We start from the raw sequence: 26922 nt of genomic DNA, 5'->3' as shown, positions 1-26922 counted from the left end.
GCCAAATTACCAGAGCTATAGCCCTATCATTATGCAGGCTCATGCACCTGCAACAGGCAGCACAGTGGACAGAGTGGCAAATTGCACTGCTCTTCTCTTACCCCTGTCAGGAGTACCCACCATTGATGGCCTGGGGGGTCCTGGGGAGCCCAACAGCTGCTCTCCCGCTGTGGCATTTGCCACAGCAAGAGAGCAGCTAGCAGGACTCTCTAGAGCAACCTGCCAGGTGTGCCTCTGCTTCTTCTTACCATGACCGTCGGGGCTTGGAGCTGTTGAGCGCACTCAAGTTGCTGATGGCAGCAACGACAACACCTCACTTGAGGTGACATGATATGTTGAACCAAGCCTGTGAATTCACAAGCCCTTATTAAAGAGATGTTGCAGTGTCCACTAGACACAAAACAAACACTTTTTTTTAAATAAGCCACAGGCCATTTCTACACCAGCCCAGTGTAGAGGGAGGAAGGGGGGAGAATCTTGCGAGATTCTGATCGCGAGATCCTCCCCTTAGTCTAAATGCGAGCGCGACATCCCGGGAGGAAGGAGAGTGTCGCGCCTGCCATTTTTTTTAAAGGAGCTGAGCGCACATGCGCTCCAACAAAAAGTGAGTTTTTTAAAAAAGAAAGGAAAAAAAAGCCCCGACTCTGCTCCCCCCCCCCCCGATTCAACCCGGCCCAGTTCCTTCCCTGTACTGATCCCCGCTACTCGTGGGGAGGAGGGAAGAAGCCGGGGTGGGTGGCCATATCTCCCGCGTTCTCGGGACAATCCCGAGACTGCAGGAAGAATCGGATTTTCCCAGGGAGTACTTATCCCTGGGAAAACCTGTTCTCATCCCTCCTGGGAATCCCTGTGTGTGAACTCAGCCATGACCAGCCCGGATTTTCGGGCTGGTGTAGAAACAGCCACAGCCTAAGATCTAGAGCTGTGCGCACACAGCCTCTCAAAATTCTCCACCCTGTTTGTCGGTAGAGAAACTGGAGGGACAATTTCACCGAATTTCTCCAGGGGAAGGAGAAATTCTCCAACAATTTCTCACAGGTAGGCATCACCATTGGCAAGGATGGAAGAACAGCTTCTTTCTGTTTTTTTTCTAAGGGTTCTTGGTGGGGGGGGGTTGCACTGCATCAACTGGGTTGGTATCCTGGCCTCCATTTTGCATCCTCCACAATGCCCTAGCATCACTCCAGGGCATTGAGGGGAGGGAGTGCAGCCATCAGACACACCAAAAAAAAAAAAAAAAATGAAGAAAATGTGCTAAAAGTTCTGAAAAGTGTCCTTTAATTTCTAGGAGGTAAGAAAAGAAAAATCTCAAGAATTTCCTAAAAAAAATCTTTCTCCCATGAAAGGGGCTTCCATTTTTCTGCCTCATTCTCAGGGCATTTTATAATTTATTTTGAATGTGTGTTGGTGGTGTTTTTGACCTTACCTAATCACTGTAAAGTAGCTGAAGGTGCTATCTATCTATCTATCTATCTATCTATCTATCTATCTATCTATCATCTATCTATCTATCTATATATATATATATTTCTATTACACAACTCATCATTGCTCTACAGCAGCCTTCCTCAACCTGGGGCGCTCCAGATGTGTTGGACTGCATCTCCCAGAATGCTGGCTGGGGCATTCTGGGAGTTGTAGTCCAACACATCTGGAGCGCCCCAGGTTGAGGAAGGCTGCTCTACAGTCTCCCAAGCTGCCTGCACTTCCTGGTCTGCCCTATGGGAGGAATAAATTAATGGTGTCTTCTCCTGGGCAGGAGGTGCAGGAAACCAAGGAGGCTACAGTCTGTGAGAGAGATGACTGTACAATGAAAAACAGGGCACTCACACACACTCTTTAGCCATCTCATAAGTAAGGTAAGCACAAGAACCCTGAACCAAACCCATGAGAATTTCTCCAAAATTTCTTCTCCTTTGAATTTCTTTTCAAAAGCAATTTCTTTTTTTATCAGATTGAATGAGAATAGTCAAAATTCTCATGGGAGAAATTTTCAGCACAACACTACTAAGATCCATAAACATAACAGGTAGGCACCAAGGCAGCGATCCACTGATTGGGCATTCCTTGAATTTCCAGATGTGCCCATAGGTAGAAAAGGGTTGGGGACCCCTGACCTGTTGAGCTGCTTCAGGCAGTTTATGGGCTAGCCAGAAAAACAGAAAATTACTTAGTGGTTGGACTCACCTTCCAAATGACTGCAAACATCCCAGAAGGCTCAAATGGCTTGAACCAGTTAGCCTATTCTAAAATAAAAAAAGAGCTTGGGTTTTTGGATGCGTATTGGGTAAGAAAGAGATGAGATAAGCCTATTTAGGCATCACAACATGGTGCCAACTTACCAGATGCTCTAGGGGGCACTGTTGAGCTACATCAAAATATAGGGGTTTGTCGAAAATATAATGATTTTATCTGAACCCGTTAACCATAATTCCCCAGTTAACTGGAGCATCCCATTTGAGACTTCCTAGAAGGATTGCAGTATGACCTGCTTGTGAGCTTCCCAGATGCATCTTTGGCCTGTTTGTAAAATGGGATGGTGGTCTGATCCAGCAGGGCTATTCTTATGTTTACTTCTTTTCATCCTGGAAGAAGGTGAGGACATGCATGTGTTGCTCCCTGGGGGAAAATAGTTGCTGGAGGAGACTTCAGCTGTGAAAATGGAAAGGAGAAAAAGGAAAATGGAAAACTTCCTCCAGTGTCACAGGCTCAATACAATTTCATAGCTTGGGGGTTCTTTTAGATCCATCATTGTCACTTGAGGCTCAGGTGACCTCAGTGGCACAGAGTGCCTTCTACAAACTCCGGTTGGTGGCCCAGCTACGCCCCTATCTAGACAGGGATAACCTGGCTTCAGTTGTCCATGCTCTGGTAACCTCCAAGTTAGATTACTGCAACGCACTCTACGTAGGGCTGCCTTTGAAGACGGTTCAGAAGCTGCAGCTCGTGCAAAATGCAGCGGCCAGATTGATTTCGGGAACCAGAAAGTTTGACCATATAACACCTTCTCTGGTCCGCTTGCACTGGCTGCCTGTATGTTTCCGAGCCCAATTCAAGGTGCTGGTTTTGATCTATAAAGCCTTACACAGCTTGGGACCACAATACCTGATGGAACGCTTCTCCCAATGTGAATATACCCGGTCACTACATTCAACATCTAAGGTCCTCCTCCGGGTGCCTACTCAGAGAGAGGCTTGGAGTGTGGCAACGAGGGACAGGGCCTTTTTGGTGGTGGCCCCCAGACTATGGAACGATCTCCCTGACGAGGCTCGCCTGGCACCAACGCTGCTATCTTTCCGGTGCCAGGTTAAGACTTTCCTCTTTGCCCAGGCATATGGTGGCACATCTTAATCACCCACATGTTTAGTTTTTTAACGGTTTTTAATGCTTTATGTGTGTATGTTCTGTGTTTTAGAATTTTAAATTTTGTATCCTCATTTTTATCTTAATTTTAGAATTTCTGTAAACCTCCCAGAGAGCCCTGGCTATGGGAGCGGTATATAAGTGTAATGAATAAATAAATAAATAAATAAATAAATTTGTGAGGGGTTCTCCCTACCTGCACCCGCTGCCCAGCTTTAGAAATCACTGTTGGATGCTATTGTAAACAAGTAGTACACATGTAAAAATCAGTCCTATAATAGATTAACTGCCTCTTGGTAGTTGTGGGTGTTTGCAATCAACATGGGGGTGTGTGTGTGTGTGTGTGTGTGTGTGTGTGTGTGTGTGTGTGATCACACTCCTTAATCTCTTTTGATTCTTTGATTTGTTAATACATTCAAGGGGTGAATCAGAGGCTGAAGTGAGATGAAGACAGTCCACGGGATTAGAAGACTAGTCTGTCTTTCATCCCAGGATGAGTGATCATATAAACAATAGCAGAGGTTATCTATCCGAGGTGAAGTACACAGCTCCATAGAGAAAGGCTAATGACCCAAGGGAGTTTGCAAGGGTGTGTGGCTGACACACAACCAACAATTACTATTTTTCTGGGATTAAACAGCAGTCTTTGAATTTTGTTTGTGTAAACAAGCTGGCAAGTAAATACAAGTAAACACAGTGGCAGTGTTCTGAAGCACAGCTTCCTCAACAAGGTGGGGTTCAGTGATATAAGCTCTGCTTCTTGCTACATCGTTGGCAGGTGAAGAATACAAGATCTTTTGAATATACTATGCCTCTGTCCAAGAGTCCTTGGTTCCCTTACCTAGACATGTGGCCTGCCGCCCAATTCTGTTTGGGTTGAATCCAGACATAGTCATATTTTAGGGTGACCATATGAAAAGGAGGACAGGGCTCCTGTATCTTTAACAGTTGCATAGAAAAGGGAATTTCAGCAGGTGTCATTTGTATATCTGGAGAACCTGGTGAAATTCCCTCTTCATCACAATTAAAGTGCAGGAGCTATACTAGAGTGACCAGATTTAAAAGACGGCAGGGCACCTGCAGCTTTAACTGTTGTGATGAAGAGGGAATTTCACCAGGTTCCCCGTATATACAAATGACACCTGCAGAAATTGCCTTTTCTATGCAACTGTTAAAGATACAGGAGCCCTGTCCTCCTTTTCATATGGTCACCCTACATATTTAGAATTAGACCCACTGAAACCAATGGTCCCATTGATTTCAATGGATCTACTCTAAATATGACTAAGGCCTTAGCTAGACCTAAGGTTTATCCCCCAGGATCATCCCAGGGTCGTCCCTGCCTGCTCCCGGGATATCCTGTGTGTCATTTACATGAACAGGGATGACCCCGGGATGATCCTGTGATAAACCTTAGGGACTCAAGGCCAGGGAGGGGGGAGCGGGGAGAAGGGTTGTTTTTTTTTTTTTTTGTTTTTTTTAAAGGGCCTTACTTAAGAGCAGAAGCGTTCCTGCGTCCGGCCCCTTAAAAAAAAATGGCAGACGCGACGGGGCTTTTCTGTCCCCCGTCGCATCCACATCTAGCAAGGTGCGACAGCCTGTGCTATTTGTAACACGGACTCACCACTCCTCCCGCCCGGATTAGGCGGTAAGTCTAGCAAAGCCCCATGTCACCATAATGCTACGGAAGGGAGATATATGTGTGACCTGAATCGTTACGTATCGTCTTGAAAATACATCAAGAGAAGGCACTTCAAGGATGACGTGTAGATCCCCCCAGGTGACCTGTATGCCTTGCTGAGTCTGCTGGGCCTTGAAGTCTCTGGATGGGACTTCAAGGCCCAGCTTTTCCTTCTGATGATTCTTTATTTTTAAACCAGATTTGAACTGGACAGCCCTAAAATGGACACCTTAAAAACAGAGGGGAGTCCAATGGCAAGTGCCTCACCTCCATTAAGAACTATGCTACGATCCCATGCCTGCAACCCTCTTCATGCATGAGTATTTAGGCTCTTTTCAATAGTGCAGTCGCTGTCTGGCCTATGTAAGCAAATGCATATTGAGCTAAAAAGTTTTTCGCACTCACTCACCTCAACTTTTGTTTGAACGTCATCTGAGAGGTCAACCCATTGCTTCACAGGCCAATGTGAAATGAGCGTGGGGAGTCACCGCATATTCTGGCACAATAGCAGAGTTGGCCCTAAGCTAGATGTGAACTTTCTGCTGGCCGTCAAGCTGCTGAATGGAATTATATAAACATGCCATCATTTCATAAGAGCTCACCTTGCTGCTGTCTCCTGTTTGGGTTTGTCTTTTCTAGCCTCAAGCATGCCAGCCCACCACAAGCTGAAGATATTCATTATGCTACTGACATTGGTCACCTACACAGTCATGATAGTGATGAATGCAGGAGCTGGTTCAGGAGCATTCAAAGGTGATGTAAAGAGATACAAATTATAAAAGTGTATGTGTGTGTGTGTGTGTGTGAAACTGTAATTGCAAAGAAACCCTGCAGCTCACATTTTTGAGCCTGACAATTTTCAGTCTGCCACTTATAGTGGGCGGATCACTGAAAACATCCACTTCGGGCATGGCCCTACACTTCTATCCTGGTTTTCCCTGCGGTCTCGGGATGATCCTGAGACCGCGGGAGGTGTAAACGCAAGGAACCGGGTATGGGACACAGAGCCTTTCAGGAGCTCCATGCCCATCGGGGGTGGCTGGGAGGGCGCAGGAGTGGGGTATTTTTTAAAAAAGAAAACTTATTGTGGCGTTCGAACACTCGCACGCTCATTTTCAGTAAAAAAAATGGCGGCTGCGTATGGACTGAGGGCGAGGATCTCACGATTAGCATATTGTGAGATCCTCCCCCATTCCTCCCAGAAAGCCGGGAGGTCTAGACGTGCCCAGAGTGTACAGCAGCAGTGAAAAAGGCAAACCTAGTATTGGGATGAATATGAAAGAAGTTGAAAATAAAAATACAAGTGTGAAGGAACACCTTTTTTCACTGGAGCAACACACCCTCTATAGCCACCAATTGTGAAAGATCACCTCTCACCACTGGGCAATCCCAGGGCTACCACCAAAACTGAAGAAACAGCCCTTCTCATTGGGCAGTCCCACCATTAACTTCACTGCCCTCATAAATCTATATACCTTTATTTAATATGCCCCCTTTATCTATGGTAGCTGGTCATTTAGGCATGAGACAGATCAGGAACAAGGAAGATATATGCTTTTATTAAAATGAAATAAAACAGGAAAGTTTATTGTTTAAGAACAATGTTTCTATATTGTTACTGTTACCTCCAACCAGGGCAGGATCTACCCTACTGCTTTATAACAGTATTGAAGTGCACCGACAACTGTTGGGGCCCATAACACATTCCTTATACCATTTTCAAACCGCTTTCAGAGTGTTATATCCTGCTTGGTGTAACTAGCAATTAGGGCTCTATAAGCAGTCTTCTCTCTGGTAGTGTTTGACTTCAGACTGGAACCTTAAAGGCTATTCACCAGGCTTCCCCTGTAGTCTTCAGTTTGGACCAGCAGTAGTTCTGGAGATTCCCTGGCCCTTTCTACACCTGATGGCCTTCCGGGAGGGAGGGGGGGAGGACCTTGCAATATTTTGCTCGCGAGATCCTCCCCCTGGATCCATACATGTGTGACATCCCGGGAGGAAGGATGGCTGTTGCACATGCTATTTTAATATTTTTTTAAATAGGGGAGATGAGCATAATTGTGCTCCAAACAAAAATGTAAGGTTTTTTAAAAAACAAACAAACCCGATCCCACTTTCCCCCCCCCCCCATGGGGCATGGAGCACCCAAATAGCTCCGTGCTCCATGCCCGTTTCCCTCCTCATGTTTACTCGCGAGGAGGCAGGACAAAGCAGGTGCAGGTGCCCACACATCTCCCGCAGTCCTGGGATGGTCCCGGGACTGTAGAAAAACTGGGAAATCCCCAGTTTCTGTTTCCCCAAGGTCCGTGGGGGTCCTCCCTGGTTGACCCAGGAATCTCCTGTGCATCATTTTGACACACAGGGATGACCCTGGAGCAACTCCAGGGCAAAACAGTGGTGTAGAAAGGGCCCCTGTCTCCAGGGCTGCTGCCAGACTATTTTGCGCCCTAGGCAAGGTGAGCTACTTACACACACACACACACACACACACACACACACAATGCCAACTTTGATTTTTAAGAACATATGTTTCCTGGAAAAAATAAGAAGCACAAAACTTGAAACTGCTAAATTTATTTTAAAGTGCAAGAAATACGTCATGCCAATTATAGCAAACAAATTGGAAAGGAACGTCTATGGGTCTAAAATGCATTATTTAATAGGAATATCACCTCCAAATCATCCCCCCCAACTCACACGCGCATGCGCACACACGCACTCAGCATCACTCACTCCAAACAAACACACACATGAACACATGCATTCACTCAAAGACCCCCATGCACCCCATTTACCCATACATTCTCTCTCTCTCTCTCTCTTTCTTCCTGGTGCGTTCCAGAAGTCCGAACGTGGAGCCACCCCACCCCACTTCGCTTCGGCTGGGTGGGCGTGGGGCGCCATCTCACCCGCCCAGGCCCAGCTGAATCCTCAGGCCGGGCCGGCTCACAGCCAACGCGCATGAGTGCTGTGCTGTGCCCAGCGCCCCTCTTAGCTTGGTGCTCTAGGCAGCCGCCTGAGTGGCCTCTATGGTAGCACCGGTCCTGTCTGTCTCCTGTGGCACAGCCAGAGGTGACTTCCTCAGCTAACACCCACCATACTCAAGAGAGCTTCAACAGGAGGAATCATCCCTTCCAGGGCCTCAGGGTCATTTAACAGCTAAAAGCATCCCATAGCAATTCCAGGAAGAGGTGGGGTCATTAGGCTTTTTGTATGTATCCCACATAGAGCACATGGCAATAGTCTAACCATGATTTGTTTGTAACAATAATGTTGCGTTATGGTTAATGGAGCCAGTGTGAATGGCCAATGTTTCTTAATGGTCAGTGGCAAAGTTGCCATGTGCATCTTCTGCTAGGGAAATTACAGATAAAGTAGCCCAGGGAAAAACTAGGAGATGTTTGAGGAAGATAGCCTAGATACAGTTATCCATGCTCTCATAACCTCTCGTTTGGATTACTGCAACGCATTATATGTGAGGCTGCCTTTGGAAACGATCTGGAAACTTCAGCTGGTACGAAACAGGGCAGCACATTTACTAACAGGGACTGGCCAATGAGACCACATCACACCAGTCCTTTTCCAGCTTCACTGGCTGCCAGTCCAGGTCCGGGCATGATTCAAAGTGCTAGTATTAACATTTAAAGCCCTAAACGGCTTGGGGCCAGGCTATCTGAAGGAACGCCTCCTCCCATATGTGCCTGCCTGGACCCTACGAACATCCTCAGGGATCCTTTTCCGTGAAGCCCTGCCAAAGCAATTGAGGCAGGGGGCTACTAGGAGGAGGGCCTTCTGTGCTGTGGCACCCCAGCTCTGGAATTAGCTCCCTAAGGAGGTTCGCCTGGCACCTACGCTATACTCTTTTAGACACCAGGTGAAGACCTCAGCATTTTAACGGTATATAAATTAATTTTAACTTTGCTGTTTTGACTTTGTATTTTAAATTTGTATTCTGCACTGTTGCTGATTTTATCCTAGTTTATTTGTTTATTATTTATTTATTGCATTTTTATACCGCCCAACAGCCGAAGCTCCCTGGGCTTTTATATTGTATTTTATATCATGCTTTTATAATGTTTGTTTTATACTTTGAACAAAGTATAATTTTTAATTTTTGTGAACTGCCCAGAGAGCTTTGGCTATTGGGCGGTATAAAAATGCAATAAATAAATAAGATGCTTCATCTTTATTTCCTCCTGTCCAGCCAAAGGGAAGAGGCCAGCAAAATGGGAAGAAGAGAAGCATTTTGGTAGACAGACTGCAGTTTTTGAGTGGGTCAAAGAAAGAGATGGTGGGGGGTGGGGTTAGGGTTGGGTTACATTGAGCTCTGGGAAGCACCTTTTGGCTGGTGAGCTGCCTCTCTTTTGGGATCTGAGGTGAGGCAGTGGGATTTGCTGTTGGAGTGATTAAGCTGCTTCTTGGGCTTAAATCTATTATGAATAAATTCAAAGGTTATGAAACACTGACACGTCTTTAGAGGCCTCCTTCCAAAGGACACCAAACCCATGGAAGTGCTGTGGTCCCGGAACTTCTCGCCGCTCTGGAAAGTAGGGTGACTAATGATACAATCGATGAACATTGATTTCTTCTTATTTATTTATTTATTTATTTATTTATTACATTTTCATACCGCCCAATAGCCGAAGCTCTCTGGGTGGTTCACAAAAATTAAAACCGTAATAAAACAACCAACAGGTTAAAAGCACAAATACAAAATACAGTATAAAAAGCACAACCAGGATAAAAACCATGCAGCAAAATTGATATAAGATTAAAATACAGAGTTAAAACAGTAAAATTTAAATTTAAGTTAAAATTAAGTGTTAAAATACTGAGCGAATAAAAAGGTCTTCAGCTGGCAACGAAAGGAGTACAGTGTAGGCGCCAGGCGGACCTCTCTGGGGAGCTCATTCCACAACCGGGGTGCCACAGCGATTATAGGATATTCTTATAGGATATTCTTATCCTATAAGGAAAAAGTGTGTAACAGTCTACTCATATTCATTTCTTTAGGTGTATTTCGTACCACTGTTGGCAATATCTCTCGCCACCATGACACTGAACTCACACCTGCAACCTGGACCTTCTTCATTTGGAACATAATCTTTCTGTGGCAATATAGCTGGCTGGGTTATGCAGTATCAGGACTCTGCAGAAGGTACTTGCGTTCCATTGCTTTGGAATGAGACTGCTTCTCAAGCTAAGTAATACTGTGCCAGTGGCTTTATTGCAGCTTACAAGGGATTCTCACCTATCTCAGTTGTACCTATCAGCTATCAAGACTGATCTCTTCCGGCAGGCCTATCCAGGGGAATTTTAGGATGTTTTTAGAATGTTTTTAGGATGTTTTAACAATGTTTATTGTGTTCTTAATTCAGTTTTATGTATTTTACATTTACTATTGTTCCCCGCCTCAATCAAAATGGAGAGGGGGATAAGAAATAATAATAATAATAATAATAATAATAATAATAATAATAATAATAACAACAACAACAACAACAACAACAACAACAACAACAACAACGTCAGAAGAAGGGCTGGCTGCACCATGAAGCAGTTGTTGGAGGCAGGATTCTACAGGGAACACCATTTTCTTGTTGCTACTCTTTATCTCTGCAAAAAAAAAATTTTTTTAAATGAATTCTATATTAATCTATTATTTATTTTGCACTCTTCCTTTAGAAAGCTTAGAACAGCATAGGTGGGCCTCTTAGTGGCTTCTTATCTAGGTACTGCTCAGGTCCACAGCAACTTAGCTTTACCATTATGATGGAAATGAAATGAACATTAGGTCACCAAATGGTGGCTCAGCAGATGACACTCTGGCCCTTTCTAAACCTAAGGATTATCCCAGGAAAATGGAGGGATTGTCCCTGCCTGCTCCTGGGATCCCCTGTGTGTCATTTGCATGCACAGGGATTGTTAGCCCTCAAACCTGAGGGCTGGACAGGCCGCTCCCTCAGTGTATACTTTGCCAATAAACACACCGGGTTGGAGAATGCAAGTTAAAGTTTATTCGTAAATGTTGCAACATTGGAGCTCCAGCGGGAAATGCAAATTAAGAGCTCCCCGAACAAAGGGATCCTCTGGAATATATAGGCTCTGGTTACATCACTTGTTAGTAACATAATTGGTCAGTGCTCTTATCTTTAATGGACTTTACTGGTCCGTGCTCTGTTAACAAACTAGGTTACATTGCCAATATAAGGTAAGGTGCATACAATTCATACATCACAGCTTACATTCGACACTGATTGGCTGAAAGTTTTTCCTTTGTCTAAGATGCACCTAGAATCCACCATGAAGGAATGCTGGGGGCAGTTCTTAACCTTTCACCTGGAGCATAGACTAATCTCACAGAATGAAATTCCCTTTTACACACATCAAATCCCCCCTTCAAGGTATATATGTTTTTTTTACAAAACAGACTTATATCCCTTGACCATATTTTGCATCTCTAGGAATTTCTTCGCGTCTTCTTTGTTCTTCTGAATTGGGTCCTGGGTAGCTGGTATTGCAAGCAATACACGGTTAGATGAGGTTTAAAGACACTACAACAGATAGGCACACATTGTACTCCACAACAGATCATAAGAAAGATACATATAAAAGCTATAAGGAAGACAAAAAGTTGCTTTAACCATGAGAAATTAGGAAGCCAAGAGGTGAGCCATGAGAAATCAAGTCCTTGATCTTGTGTAATGTGTGACACAATATCGTGTAATTTCCGCACCTTTGACTCTATCAACTGTGAATTGTCAGACAAATTAAAACAACACATCCCTTCGAATTCTTCACACCCATGGTTGTGTCTTAGCAACAAATAATCGATGGCTGCTCGATTTTGCAGGGTTGCAGCTCTTATCCTTTGTATGTCTGCACTTAGAGCTGCAATGGCTTGTGATGTGTAGTTCAGACTTTTTGCCAGGGCATAGGCTACTTTGTTTAACTGCATGCTGTCGGCTACAGCCAAGCCTGGGACGCCCACCAGTGACACGGCCAGAGATACTGTTTCTGCTTTACTCAGTAAATCTATGTTGCTGTCACATGACTCATCTAAAACCACACCCCGCTTTTGGCGATGGAATGGTGTGGTTGGTTGGGGGCAAAGCTGAGGTTTGTTTGGTAGCCATATAGTGAGTCTGCCTATTGTGCAAGGTCCCCCCTTTCAAACAGAAGTGAGATGTATTCGCTGTCTGCTGAGCAATGTGTACCCACACATTTTGGTGTGATTCAAATTTCTTCATCAGTCCACTTTGTCCAGTTACAGACCACTTTGACAACCATTCTCCCGCTCCCATTAGGCAGAGGAGAACAGTTACTTTCTACATCATTATTGCTTTTTGAACAAGAACTTTAGTCCCTCTATTGGTTCAACTGTCCAATGTTGTCCTGTTTTTGTGCCAGCTTCCGGAGTGGCACTCTTACCCTCTTTTCCTCTGGGCTGAGTGTCTGGAACTGCTTTTATTCTAGTATAATAAATCTATGCTTTTACTCCCTGGACCTTTTTGCTGCATGTGTGGTGAGGATCACTAAGTAAGGCCCTCTCTACTTAGGCTGTAGATGCTCGTCTCTCCATGTTTGGATCAGGACCTCATCTCTAATCTGGAACTTATGGACTGGAGTGTCCAACAGCAAGGGAAGTCACTTGTGGAGATATCTGTGGAGAGAAAACAACACAGCCGAGAGAGAGTGCAAATAACTTTTGACCCACACTACCCTCTTTACATTCATTTGACTCTCATGCACCACCACTGGACTCTGAGGATAGGGTTTTCTATACATTTAATTCAAATGGGCTAACTCCCAATTTAGCTCTAGGGGCAATGTGAACTCTAAATAAAGCAAGGGGTAAAGCTTCTGGCTATTTTAAGTAAGTCTCTTGACAGATTTTTTGCTAACTGTCTTTTCAAGGCTTCTGTCCATCTGGTTAAAGTATCTACAAATACCAACAGGTATTTCAAGTGTCTTTTCTTGGGGACTCCGGAGAAAGTCCACTTGCCACGATTTCACCAGCTAAGAGTCTAGGTCTCCCTGCCCTGGGAGGGGGCTTTGGAGAAACTTTGGGATTGTTAGTACAACAGACAGGCCATCTTCTGTACTATCTGATCGGCAATCTTCTGCATCTTGGGTCTCACTATGACTCTCAGGAGACCTTGGGCCATGGCATCTGCTCTCAGGTGGGTGCTCTCATGGTATTCTTGGATTCACAGGTCTGAGAATTAGCTTTGGCACCAACAGATGTTCTTCTTGGTTAGATCTACTATCTATCTTTCTTTTCCACGGCTCTCAGCTTCTCTGCAAGCTGATTTTCTTTGGTTGTATACTCTGGTGGTTCTTCTGGTAACTTCACTTGGGGCACAAGGGCCAACACTGGGACTTCTTTGGTTCTTCTTTGGGCTGCTTTCTTGCCGCTGCGTCAGCTCTCCGGTTCCCTTTGGTGACCTCACTGTCATCCTTCTGGTGGGCTTTACAATGCACCACTGCTACTTGAGTTGGTTTGGTGACAGCTTCAAGCAAGTTCAAGATTTCTGTCCCATGCTTCACAGGGCTTTTGCTGGCATCTGCTAACTGAAGAGCTCTGGTAAGAGCTATAGGTTCTGCTTTATGTGTAGAGGTGTTGGGAGGCAGAGATTTTGCTTCTATTGTGTCCCACAAAGTGACCACTGCATATCCCGATTTCTGGATTCCATTTTCCATGAAGCTGCTCCCATCAGTATAAAACTCTACATCTGCATTGGGCAGCGGGGCATCTTTGAGATCAGGCCTGCTGGCATAAACACTTTTAATGATCTGGATGCAATCATGTTGCAATCTTTCTTCTTGCTCCACGAGTAGCTGGATTCAGGGTGTTAAGTGGAGATTGGCATTCATGAAGCAGTCTATACAACAGAAACTGCTTTACAATAGCTTTCAGTTCTACTTTGACTGGGGTGGCCCAGCAATCTCTCGATGTAGGTCTTTGTCCCAGCCAGTTGGGTTTTAGAAGGGCCAGGGGCTTTGTTGTGTTCTCACTCGCTGTCTTGCAGCTTCTCTTTGAGTTCCTGCTGGGGCTCTTCAAAGGCTTCTTCCAAGCTGGTGATTTGGCACAGCTCTTCTGCTGGCTTTAACTGTAAATGCATCTGGGCTTTCCAAACTTCTTTTGCTGAAACATTTTCTTAGCATCAACATAATGGCTTTTTCTGCCTGCAGATGGCGCACTCTCGTTCTCTTCTTTCTCTCTGGGTTTTTTTTTTTCTTACATTCACTCCATTCTTCTCTCTTTCTGCTACTTGGCTACTTCTTCACTCTCTCATCTTCTACCAAAGCGCTCAGCAAGGCTTGAACATCTGGCCTGGGGCTCATAGTTAAGGCTTGCTTCAAGGGCTTAGCACAGCATCCTTTTCTTTGTCTTTTCTTCTTCTCTCTGGCCACAGGGTGGGCTTTCTCTAACTTCTCTTCTCACAGGGTGGGGGGATGTCTTCTCCCCCTTCCTTTCTTCTACACGTTCTGCCATTCTCACATCCTCTTTCTCTTTCTACAATTGCTGCTGCTGGCAATGACTCCTGTCTCTGCACACGTTTATCTTCTTTTCTCTCTTTTGCTTACTCACGATTTGAAAACACTTTGTATGCAACTTCAATTGACTGGCTAACGTTCATCACTTGCGTGCCTTTTGTCTTCACTTCGCACTCTGGGCGCTGGGGGGGTGTAACTTTTCCTCTGCTTTCGGTGATTCCTTGCCTATTGTCTAATTGCTCTTCTAACCCATCCTCTTGGTTAGAGGCACCTGAAGAGGAATCCAGTAAGTGATTTGACCCCCTCTTCTCCCTGCCTCTGTGGTGCTGCATGGTTCACATCAAGCACCTGAGCTGCACATTGAGGGGTGTGTGTGTGTGTGTGTGTCTGCATCACAGGAGCCAAAGGGGGCACCTAGAATACCACATTTCCCCCCTCCTAAACTGAGGCAAACCTCGTCACTAAAATACCATCACACACGCTATGCAAAACCATCACTTTCCCTCCCCCACACAAGCCACAAGGCATTTGAGCTGATTCATCACGAAACAAAGACATGAAAACACTTACATACACCATTTCATTCCAATTTTTCTTCAAATACAATTTTAACAGAGTGGACAGAGGGACCTTCGATTGGGCAGTTCCTATTATTTTTTCCGACAGGAGGGCAGTGTTGCTCAGCTTTCAGATTTCCTTCTCTGAATTCAGGTACTCTACCTTAGCGTCTACGCTATCTCCTGTTTAAACGCTTTGATTCTTCCTTAATCAACAAAAGGAGAACAGGGAGGCCTTTCCTCTACTTTTCCGTTCTACCTAAGCGTATGTTCTACAGTGAGATCTGTTTACCACTGCCCCTTCACTTTTCCCTTGGGCCCTTTTTAATCCAGAAATAAAAGGAACTTACCCGTTTCAGAAGATCTCTCTCTCTCTGTCTGTCTCTCTCCCATCAGATTTTAGCTTGCTTCTCCAAGCATACACCTTTGAACTCCTCCCCCCAGCTCCCAGAACGCTGGACAGGAGGAATGTGACCCCAGAAAAGTGTTCTGGTGCGCGCTCGTCATTTTTCCTCATCTCCAAGACAACAGGAGCAGTTGGGAGGAAAACCAAGGTTAGGCCTTCTGAGCAGCTTCTCCTGGCTGGCTCGCCAATTTGTTAGCCCTCAAACCTGAGGGCTGGACAGGCCGCTCCCTCAGTGTATACTTTGCCAATAAACACACCGGGTTGGAGAATGCAAGTTAAAGTTTATTCGTAAATGTTGCAACATTGGAGCTCCAGTGGGAAATGCAAATTAAGAGCTCCCCGAACAAAGGGATCCTCTGGAATATATAGGCTCTGGTTACATCACTTGTTAGTAACATAATTGGTCAGTGCTCTTATCTTTAATGGACTTTACTGGTCCGTGCTCTGTTAACAAACTAGGTTACATTGCCAATATAAGGTAAGGTGCATACAATTCATACATCACAGCTTACATTCGACACTGATTGGCTGAAAGTTTTTCCTTTGTCTAAGATGCACCTAGAATCCACCATGAAGGAATGCTGGGGGCAGTTCTTAACCTTTCACCTGGAGCATAGACTAATCTCACAGAATGAAATTCCCTTTTACACACATCAGGATCATCCCTGGAAATTCACTATCCAGTGAAATTTTAGAATGTTTTAAAGATGTTTTAATCATGTATGGTATGTTTTTAATCAGTTTTTAATGTGTATTTCATGTCATGTTTTTGTACTGTTTGTTTTGTACTTTGAGTGGTTTTAGTTTTTGTGGACCGCCCAGGGAGCTTAGGCTGTTGGGCGGTATAAAAATGCAATAAATAATAATAATACAATAATAAAAAGGCAGGTGTAGAAACGGCCCAAGAGTGGAGTCTGGATCCGTTTAGCCCAAGAAACCAAAGGAGTTTCACAGCCAATTTAGGAATAAGGGCTGGCATGTGGACCTTGTATTAAGACAAAACCCTACTGCCAAATTGCAACAGTAAACGGAATGACCAAAAGAAACATTTTCACATTCTAAAATTGACATAGGAATGGAACTAGTAATTGGGCCATGAGCTGAGTTTCCCATGTCAAGTTTAAGAATATATGAGCTGTCTGACTGGATTAAGTTATACAACAAAATTCTTGCATGGGAGGATTTCCTATAGAATATAGCAGTTGATAACCCACGGTTAGTCCATCACATTTGATAATTCACTTGATGTGTATTGTGCTGTATATATCTGGTATACATGAAATGGGAAGCCCTAACAAATCCTGGCTTCTCGGTGCATATACACACGGCAAGCTACACACGTTTGCAGTCTAATGTAGCTATCCGCTTGCAGATTACAAGCTATTTGCTATATTGTAAGTGGGTTTTTTCCCTTTAAGCCTTTTCATGCATCCCTTGATGGCAATTTAGCTCAGTATCGTTTCTCTGGCTGCAAACTAGAAATTAAATATATATATTTTATTTATATAGAAATTTGTATCCCTTTCTTCTAGTGGTCATATACCACCCAGCACAGCTCACAACAATTTAAAAGCACAATGCAATAAGAAATCATGCATTCAATACAAACACAATAAGAATACAGAGGCAGACACCAGAGATAAAAACCTTTAAAAACAACAACCACACTCTTAACAGGCAAAAGCCTGCTGGAATGAAATTGTCTTCACCAATCAATAAATAATAATAATAATTATTATTATTATTATTATTATTATTATATTTATTTGTATCCTGCCTTTTGCCCAATACTGGGCCTCAAGGCGGTCTTACAAATTTTAAAACAAACATTGTAAAACCTAGGAAAAGAAATGTAAAAAAAAAGAAAGAAAGAGGTTAAAATACACAACAAAATAAAGTCACTGAGAAAGGGGGGCCTTCACAGGGCAAAGTGTTCCATAGTATTGGTGCAGCCACTGAAAAAGCCCTATTTCCATCATCAACAACAGTGCCCCCACCCTGGCTGGGACACAGAGAAAGGTCTTAGGGAGTGAGCAAGTTGGTATGGAAAAGGTGATCCCTCAATATCCTGGACCGGGCCATTTCAGGCTTTAAAGGTGATTGCTTTGGCAACCAGAATAGATGTTGTAGGACAGGCGTGACAGTGCTGTTTTTCAAAATGGTTCCTTTGTATTGTCAGGAACGAACTTCGCTGGATCTACATGTGGCCAGATTTACTGCCACTCTCCTTTTACCTGATATGGATGCTGAACAATGCTTTAAATGTTGGATGGCTATTTCTGTGGGATTCACTGTAAGTAGGAGTGGGGGGAAACCTCCATCCAAATCTGTATAGTTGCATATTGTTGCACAGTTTCCCCCTGAAAATGCTGCTAGTTAACCATTACTCAGTTCTTTTCTGGACCAAGCAACCTGGAGTATTTCATGGCCCATTTAATGAGATGTGTCTCCCAGTTGCCTGGGCAGACATGGCAGTCCAAAACAAGACATTTTCAAAAATCAGGCTAGCAAGCAATTTTATTATTATATTTTTATCCTGCCCTTTGTCCATGCACCATAAATGAGAAATACCTAATAGTTAAATAGTTTAAGTTGGGAGAGAGTGACTGGCCCAAGATCAGCCATCACAGCTGAGCAGGATTTTCACCATGGGTCTCCCTAGTCTCAATTGAACACTCTAGCCACTAGACCACACTGTTACTCATTCCACTTTCCACAATGTCATTCTTTCTCAGCTTCCAGCCAGGCTAAACCAGATGATTATTGTGTTGAAGTGGTTCTATTGAAGTCTCGGTGAATTAATACACAATTATAGATCAAGATGCCTCATTCTGTCTCTTATCTACTTCCAGGCATTTCGTTCCAGCCCTGCTTGTCCTGGCACTTCTTACTCTCACCAATTACGCTGCTCTCTTTGTTTCACACCGGGCTTTTTACCCTCATGCAGCTTGGTTACATAAGCATCGGAAAGCAGACCTCTGGCTCATCCGGATTTTGGTACTGTGATTTTATATTTGTTACAAAAGTTTACATATAGGGGGACTGGATTCAGATGTAAAAAAAGAAAGGAAAAAAGTCCCTGAATCAGTATTAATTCAACCATAATGGTCATATATTTCAGTCCCCCTAATTTATCTTTCAATCCTACCTAGGTCCTGATGCTATACTTGCTTGGGCAGTTAGTGAACTCACAAACTAGTTTTCTCTGGGCCTATATTAAAATCACTGCCTTATTCTTAAAAATGTCCTCTGGTTCCTTGATTTCTTAAATACTGCTTAAGACCAACTGTGTGTGTGTGTGTGTGTGTGTGTGTGTGTGTGTGTGTTGGTACACACACCTTGGCACATTCAGAGAACTTTGGGAGTGGGGGAGGAAGTGAAGATTCTCCATGCTTTTGAGTATTTCCAAAATTCAGCACAAAATGAGAGATGTATGTTTGCTCTCTCTCTCTCTCTCTATCTCTCTCTCTCTCTCTCTCTCACACACACACACACACACACACACACACACACACACACACACATCCCCTAAATCTGTTAGAGGACTTGGCAAAGAAGCAAAGGCCTTGATGACCTCAAATAATGGTAGGCTACCAAAGACAGCCAAAATTTGTGGGCCCCTGACAAGAAACCTTGAAGTTTCTCTTCATGTCAAAACACAACATTCTGCAACTTAGGCTGTAGTCCTATTCTGGGGCTTACATTTGAGTAGATATTATGGGATTGCATTGTTAGTCAAACTCTGGAAGCAGGGGGAAATCTACAAATCACACAAATAAATCACACAAAGCAAATGTAAGTCAACCAAATTTAACATATTAGGCACAGATTGTGTTCAGCTGAAGCTTCCTCTCATGTACTTTAAACCGAGAGAGGAGGAAGTTTGCCAGTAAAAGAGTGAAGAGAACTGGTTCTTCCATATGCCTTGGGTAAGCTAATAGCCCCAACTTCCTTCAAAGAGTTAATGCAAGAGTAAGGGGTTTCATGCTGTTTTAAAGGAACACAAGTTCACAACCTGTCTCTCTATGACATCACACGTTAGGGGCAGTCAGTAAAAAGATGAGCCCCTCTTTCTCAGACAGAGCAGCAGCAAATGAGGCCACCACGCATCTGGGCTACTGAGGGAGTTCAAGAAGGTAAAGCATGGATGGTTTTGCTGCAGTTTGCAACCCTATTTTGCAACAGTGTGGAAGTTCTACAAAGCCAAGCTATCCCCTGTAAGACTCCTAGCAGACTCTTTGCCCCTGTCATCAATGAAGTCCAACTGTATTAACCTTGCAAGGGGTAGAAGTTGGAGTTAAACATTGTGCTATGTTGGCTTCCCTTCATTTTCCACCCCCACACCTCTGTCTTATTATTTAACTTCTATACATCATAGGTGCAAAATGGAATTGCCGTTTATGCCACTTGGACCACAATAGCCACCCTCCTGAACTTCACGGTTGTCTTGATCTACATTGGGAATGTGTCTGATAGGACCGCAACTATAACCTCTTTATGCATCCTTTTCTTTGAGCTGATTATATGGTGAGTGGGAAACCGGCTGTATGAACCATTATTATTTTAGTATTATTTATTTCATTTTGATACCACCCCCCAATCGAAGCTATAAAAAAAATACAACAGCAGCATTAAAAATACAACTTCATGATAAAAAAAGTCTAAATTTTTTTAACATACACAATTTAAAACACTTTAAACAGCTAAAAACAATTTCAATAAATATTTTTAAAATAATAAATCTGTTCAGAATAGCAGGGATAAATGCCTCATCATATGCCATTAAATGCCTGCGAGTAAAGGGCAGTTTTAACTTGGTGCTGAAAAGATGACAGTGTCAGTGCTAGGCAGGCCTCAGTGGGGCTTGGGTCGACTCAGCCTTCCATCCTCCCGAGGTCGGTAAAATGAGTACCCAGTTAGCTGGGGGAAAGGGAATAACGGCCGGGGAAGGCAACGGCAAACCACCCCGCTATAAGGCCTGCCAAGAAAACATCAGCAAAAGCTGGCATCCCTCCAGGGCTGGTTATTTCACAGTGTGAGGATTTTTGACCGAAAGTGGCACAATTGTGGTTTTGCCTATGCAATTGTGTCAAATGGCCATTTTAATGGGTATTGTTTGGTTTGAACATAATTGGCTAAACTGAGGAGGTTCTATGTAATAACCAGATGCACAACAAATAATGGTAGCAGATTGTGGCAAATCAATGGATGTGATTATTCCCTCCTGATCCACATTTACTATATGGACAGGGTCAATGTCCTACAGTAGGTTGCATAATGGAAATAATATTAGTTTCCTATTTTGCCTTACAATAAGTTGGCGATGTCTGCAAACAGAAATACAGCCAGATCCCCCACGGGATATTTTGATGGCATCGTCTTTAAAGTAGGGAAAGGAATGTGTGCTGACCGAGCCCTTTGTTCGCCAAACCTTTGATAGTAACAACTAGGAAAAAGAAAATGCCAGCAATGGAGTTCAAAACATTGGAACTCTTACCTTATGGGATCAGATGCATCCGCTTAACTGGACTCTAGTCCAGGAAAGCTGTAGGATTGTTTGCAGTTTATACTTTAATCAGATCAGTGGCATAGATGACAGATCCAGCACCCCCTCACATGATTACGCTCGCATGAAGGGGAGGGGGGCATAGATGCTGGGCTCCCCCCTTCCATCTGTTGGTTCTGTGCCTCCCCGCAGTCCATGGATTGGGGGAAGTGTCTGAAGAAGAGACCTTGTACTACATACGTAGGCTTCCCCCATGTGATTTGGAATCCTACATGACCAGGCTTTGAACCATGCAGAGAACTGTGTAAATGGGCTCCTCTTTTCCAACTTTGTGCCCAACCCATGGATGATGGGCAGCAGGGATGGGACACAGAGCGTGGGGCCAGTGATGACTTGCCCTCACCCTCATGCCATTGAAATTGCATCAGGGGAGATGGCATGAATAGGGTTTGCATCCATGTCCATTCTGATCCTTGAAGGGTTTGGTTATAGGAATGAAAAGATGGACTTGTAATTCTGTTTTCAATATTCTTGCCACCAGGTTTTATCTGGAGAACTTCTTACTTGATAAGTATGTACGTTATACCCTCACTATCTACCCAGTGGTCATTGTAGCATTAAGTGGCACCTTACAGAAGAGCAATATTACATTCTCTCCAAATCCTAGCAGCATAATTACAGGTGAGCCTTCTTTATCTGTTTGTTGTGTTACTGAACAGATGCCTACATGCTGTACCTATGAAACAGATCAAAAGTTCACCCTCTCCACTAAAGGCTTTTCTACATGAGGCTTTTAATCTGCCACTTTACTGAGGCTTTTACTTCCGGATTCTTTGTGGGATTAACATCAGCTCCTTTACACATACTTTTTTTTCCAGGGGGTTTCTTTCTCTGCCTTTCTCTATGTTCCATTATATAACCACTAGGAGGCACTGTGGTATAGTGGAACTGCACATATATACCAGGCTTTCATGCCATCATCACAGAAATGCTAGACTTTCCTCATTAGAAACATACACACACACACACACACACACACACACACACACACACACACACGGTTGCAAAGCATGGAAGCAGTGATGACGTCATATAAAGCATCCACAAGCTTCTATGAGTGAAGAATCATGAGTGCACAATAAATGCCTCGTGTAGAAAGGCCCTTTAAGTGACAGTACAAAACTATGATGATGGAGAAGAGAAATTTATCACAAGTTTTCACGGATGAAAATGAATGGAGTTTAGAAATGTAGCATTACTAGTCTACTAATGGAGTTCAGAAGACTGGTTAGGTTCACACAGGCAAATAAGATATGGTGACTTATTTTGCCTGCCCGAGCATGTCAGTCACAAGCCATCTAATTAGCATAAGTGTTGTGACTTCCGAACCCGGTGAAGGTGGTTGGTTGGAGTGGATTACAAACCACCTTCACAAGACCACTTTCTTGGGGTGCTTCCAGGTGGTACGGTCCTAGCATTACCAATCAAAGGCATTGCACAGCTATTCCATCTTTTCCTCCTTCATGGATTTATTGAGGTGGTGGGGAGGAGGAAGACGTAGTGGAAAAATATGGCTGGATTGCAAAATGAAGACTACATCTGGACCCCAGCCACCCTGCACTAAAATGTCATGAATGAGGCAGGTGGAAGCAGAATAACTAACAGATGCTTAGAGGGGGTAATCTCTGCCCCGTAAAGCTAATCTGAACTACGGACAATCCCATCTGGCATGCAGAGGCTTTGACTCCTTCCATAGGTTCTGCAGAGCCTACCAAGGACTTGGGAAAGGGTCAGGAATCCCCCCCCCCATTATCTCCGATCATGGATCAGAGATAACAGAGGAATTCCCCAATCGGTTGCGAGGGGGGGGGAACTAGCAAAGTAAGTGCTTTGCCTGCGCTGTGCCTTTGCCTATCAGGCAGGACGTGGTGTAGGCAAAGCCTGCAGCTTCAGCTGGGGGTGCTTCACCTTCACCATGCCTTACCCAATTGGGGATGGTGCAATGAGGGTGAAGTACTGACGACTTGAAGCACCAATGCTTCTTGTCAGGGAATGATGACATCATGGCCCATAATGTAATGAAGGTGCGGCCATGCCTTGTGAGATAATGGGCATGGCCACATCCCATGATGTCATCCAGCTTTGAAGGACTGTGAGGGGGGCGGCATCAGCCTTCACCTCAACTCCTCTGGCTAAGCACTTAGAGCAGCCTTCCTCAACCTGGGGCGCTCCAGATGTATTGGACTGCATCTCCCAGAATGCCCCAGCTGGCTGGGGCATTCTGGGAGTTGTAGTCCAACACATCTGGAGCGCCCCAGGTTGAGGAAGGCTGACTTAGAGGGTGGATTTATGAAGGTCTGCCTTGACCTGGATGCTACAGGCTGTAAAGTTCAGTCAAGTGACCAGTGAATTGTCTTGTTCTGTTCTATGGGATGACTTTCAGCTGTTGTGGTCTGAGGATGTGGACAAGGTGGTTCAAGGAGTGCAGCCTACCACTTGTTTACTTATGGGAAGATTTCATAGGTTAGTAACATAAAGATAAGCCAACATAAAAAGAAACAAAAGAGCTAAGTCAGATAATAACCTAAATTAGACAATCTTAACAGGGAATCTCAGACTTACTTGTGAGGTGCAACGATCACCCATGATATTCAGTAGATGTCACATCTCCATAGGGGAAATCCCCATTTTTAACCCTCTAAAATCAGAGAAGGGGGCAGTGGGGGAGGATCTTTGCATGAAGTATTCTTTTTGGCAGAAAAGTTAACACACCTTAGCAATGGCACAGCCACAATGGGGAGTGTTCTCTTTCTTTCTCCATAAGTAGACAAAAAACGTTTTCTTTTTCTCCTAGCTGTGCTGCTGGTAGTGGTGTGTGTCACATTTGGTATTCGGCTGGTCCTTGTCATTTGGAAACATGACAAAGACAATTTGGATGAACCACTTGCTCCAATTACAACACCATGAATTGGTCTATTACCTGGATGGAGTCCCTAAAGGGAAGGCAAAAAGACTTATTCGAGTGTCCAAGACTTTCAGCAGTGCACAGGTGTGCAACTATCACTTGTGCCTTTTAATACTGAGGATGGACAAATCTGTCAGTTTTGGTTTCTCTCAGTTCCTCATTTTTCCAAACTTAAGTTTGGCTTGTCCCATTTCCATATCAGTCTGAGAACTTTAAAAAATACTTTGCACAAAAATGTAGATGCATTTTTGTGCGAATTTCACCTAATAGACTCATTTTATATGCAATTTTGCTAAATGCCTGCATTTTGCAAGACATTTTCCATAATATGCATTTTTGAACTTATTCACAGTAATATATGCATTTTCTGCACACTTTCCTGGTATATATGCATTTTGTACACTTTTTTATTGGAGAACTCCCATGCAAAATTCAAAGAAGTGCAAATTTTGAAGGATAACTGAATTTTGGTGCACGTATAGATTTAAAAGTTCTTAGTTAAATAAGTTTTCACTAAAATGCAAATCAAACAAAATCCCCTCTTTTACCTAGCCTCACTCAACAGAGAAGTAAAATAAGTGTCCTACGCACAGAACTTTTTGGAACATCAAGTGACAGCTACTACATATATCTACCATTTGTAGGTCATGTTTATCACCTGCACAGTTATCTTCTGGAAAAGTTCTGGGGAAAAGTATGGCAAGGCCAGAAATGCCCTATGCAAAATCACTTTAAAAGTGCAGGGTGCATAAGGATAAAGATGAGTATCCAAAACCAATGAAATAGAGGAACCTCAAGGGTATTTTGCCCCCCCCCCACCCCATAACACATTTTAATCTGGGGTCCCATTATTGGCTTAGTGCCCCCTCATAATAAATGGGCACTGTCATCAAAGGTATATCTTTTTAAATTTGTGCTAAAATTCTTAAATAGCAATTCTGTAGCTCTTCATATACTATGGTATTTACATAGAGAGCTTAGACTCTTCTAATTAAATATCTTGATCCTGGGCTCGTTTATGCCAGGGGGGGAAAGTGATCCATTGATTTAAGTGAAATGGTGCCAAAACTCAGAGGCATTTCTGATGCTGCTTCTGCTCAGATGTAAAGCTGGGACACACGAGTAGCACAGAAGCTCCTGGGAACATTGCCAGACTTGTGCCTCACCCATTATAAAGGGCTGGAGAGGAAGGGTGGGGGAAGGAAAGCCCAAATGCAGTCCTATTATCTCAGTGGGAACGAGGCCTCAGATCAACAGGGTGCTAGGCAGGCCTGTGGGGCCTTACCATCCATCCACATGAAACAAAAGCATAGCCTAAAATACATCACAAAGCCTACTGATGTAAAATCTAGAATGTCCATTTTCCCCTGACACGCAAACACGCACCCTGACATGCAAACACGCACCCTATCACGCAGACATGCATCCTGACATGCAGACACGCATCCTGACACGCAAACATGCAAATACGCATCCTGACACGAAGACACGCATCCTGACATTCAGACATGCGTGTACACTCGCACCCGCACACGTGTACGCACAAGCACACACTCGCATACACACCTGCACCCCCCCACCCTCAGGACATTCTGCTGAGAGCTACGTCCATTCCCCTTGACATTTTCCCCTTCGCAAGCCCCGCTTCCCTTCCAGGAACACGCATGGGGACACCTAGAAAAGGTAAAGAGGCGCACAAGTCAGGAAGGGGGGAGTGGCCAGATGCCCCAGTAAGAACTCCATTTACCCCCATGCAAGCAGCACGTAAGCACACATCAAATCCCTTAGCCTTGTCAGCTTCAAGGGACACTGATTAAGTTAATCCTGCCGAATCCACTTCACTGACTAACTGCCCAGACATTGCTTAGGTGCACTTTAACACCCTAGGTCAGTTTCAAATGACACTGAATAGCCAAACCCAGCCACGTCCTTAGGACTGACCCCTAGCCACATCACCAATAGGGGAAGGGCTACAGGTGCAAAGCACACCTGGGAGAGCACATGGCGATGGCGGCCGAGTAATCTCAGCTGCAATTCTCCAACTGACCACTGCATGGAAGTATATAAGCTATTGTCTTGCCTCAGCTCCGTGTGACCCTGCCTTTGCTGCGTGAGCGCCAGGTCATCACCTATTCTCAAGAATAAATGTTTGGTGCCCAACGCCTTGTCTGTGATCTTTCGCGAGTGTTTCGATGTTGGACTTTGGTTCACTTGGATTTGGCATAATTTATGCAACACGAAGAGTCAGAAGCGACTGAACGAATAAACAACAATGCAACACTACCACAGCCCCACATTGCATGAGAAGAATGGTGAGCAAAGTCTGTTTCAGGGAACATTGTCCACTATTACTCATGTTCTCCCCTGATAAACCTCCCAAGGAGGTTTAAAACCACTGTCTTCTTCTATTAATGACTTTGCAAAATGCAAGCCCCATTTCCCCTGTTTTCCTGAGGACCTGACAACCAACAAAGCTAAAGCAGGAGAAGTAGAGTGTTTCATCAGGTGAAAGCAAGTTGATATGTCAGATTTCTTCCGCTGGCATGGACTAACATACATATCAGCATTCTTGGGCAGTCATGCACAAATGCACAGCTAATTCCTCTCATTTGGTTCTTCACCCCACACACCAGTTACAAAAGGCTATTGCATAAGCAAACCGATCTGCGCTGTAAGAAGCCACGTGTCTGCAATTCTGAAGGGAGCAATGAGGAGCACTTGGTGGAAAATGCTTCTCCGTGGATGTGCTTTTCCAGAACTGCTGACAAAGCCAGCTGGCTCAGTTCCCTACATCTGCCCTTTTACTGATGGTCCAAGAGACGTGACGGTTGCATGAAGCTAGTATGTCCGGAGGAAAATGAAATAGTCCTGCAGCAATGAAAGAAGAGCTACGCAGCCAGCCATGTACCTACCTGGGTGGCGGGAGCTGGCAAATGAACCCAG

General features: G+C 44.2%; 1 protein-coding gene across 1 annotated transcript in view; it reads left to right on the top strand.

Moving 5' to 3' along the window:
- LOC134392037 (uncharacterized) overlaps positions 1-26244 on the top strand; it is a 29626-nt gene extending 3382 nt beyond the window's left edge. The window contains exons 2-8 of the mRNA XM_063115995.1: positions 5684-5797; positions 10058-10202; positions 17688-17801; positions 18361-18505; positions 19887-20035; positions 21556-21695; positions 23869-26244. Of these exons, the coding sequence (XP_062972065.1) occupies positions 5692-5797; positions 10058-10202; positions 17688-17801; positions 18361-18505; positions 19887-20035; positions 21556-21695; positions 23869-23981 (912 nt within the window). The 5' untranslated portion in view covers positions 5684-5691 and the 3' untranslated portion in view covers positions 23982-26244. The remainder of the gene's footprint in view (positions 1-5683; positions 5798-10057; positions 10203-17687; positions 17802-18360; positions 18506-19886; positions 20036-21555; positions 21696-23868) is intronic.
- The last annotated feature ends 678 nt before the right edge of the window (positions 26245-26922 follow it).

This window comes from Elgaria multicarinata, chromosome 2, assembly GCF_023053635.1.
Source record: "Elgaria multicarinata webbii isolate HBS135686 ecotype San Diego chromosome 2, rElgMul1.1.pri, whole genome shotgun sequence".
In the NCBI taxonomy this organism is placed as follows: Eukaryota; Metazoa; Chordata; class Lepidosauria; order Squamata; family Anguidae; genus Elgaria; species Elgaria multicarinata.
Note: the sequence above shows the minus strand (reverse complement) of the source record. Positions and strands in the feature narration are given on the sequence as shown.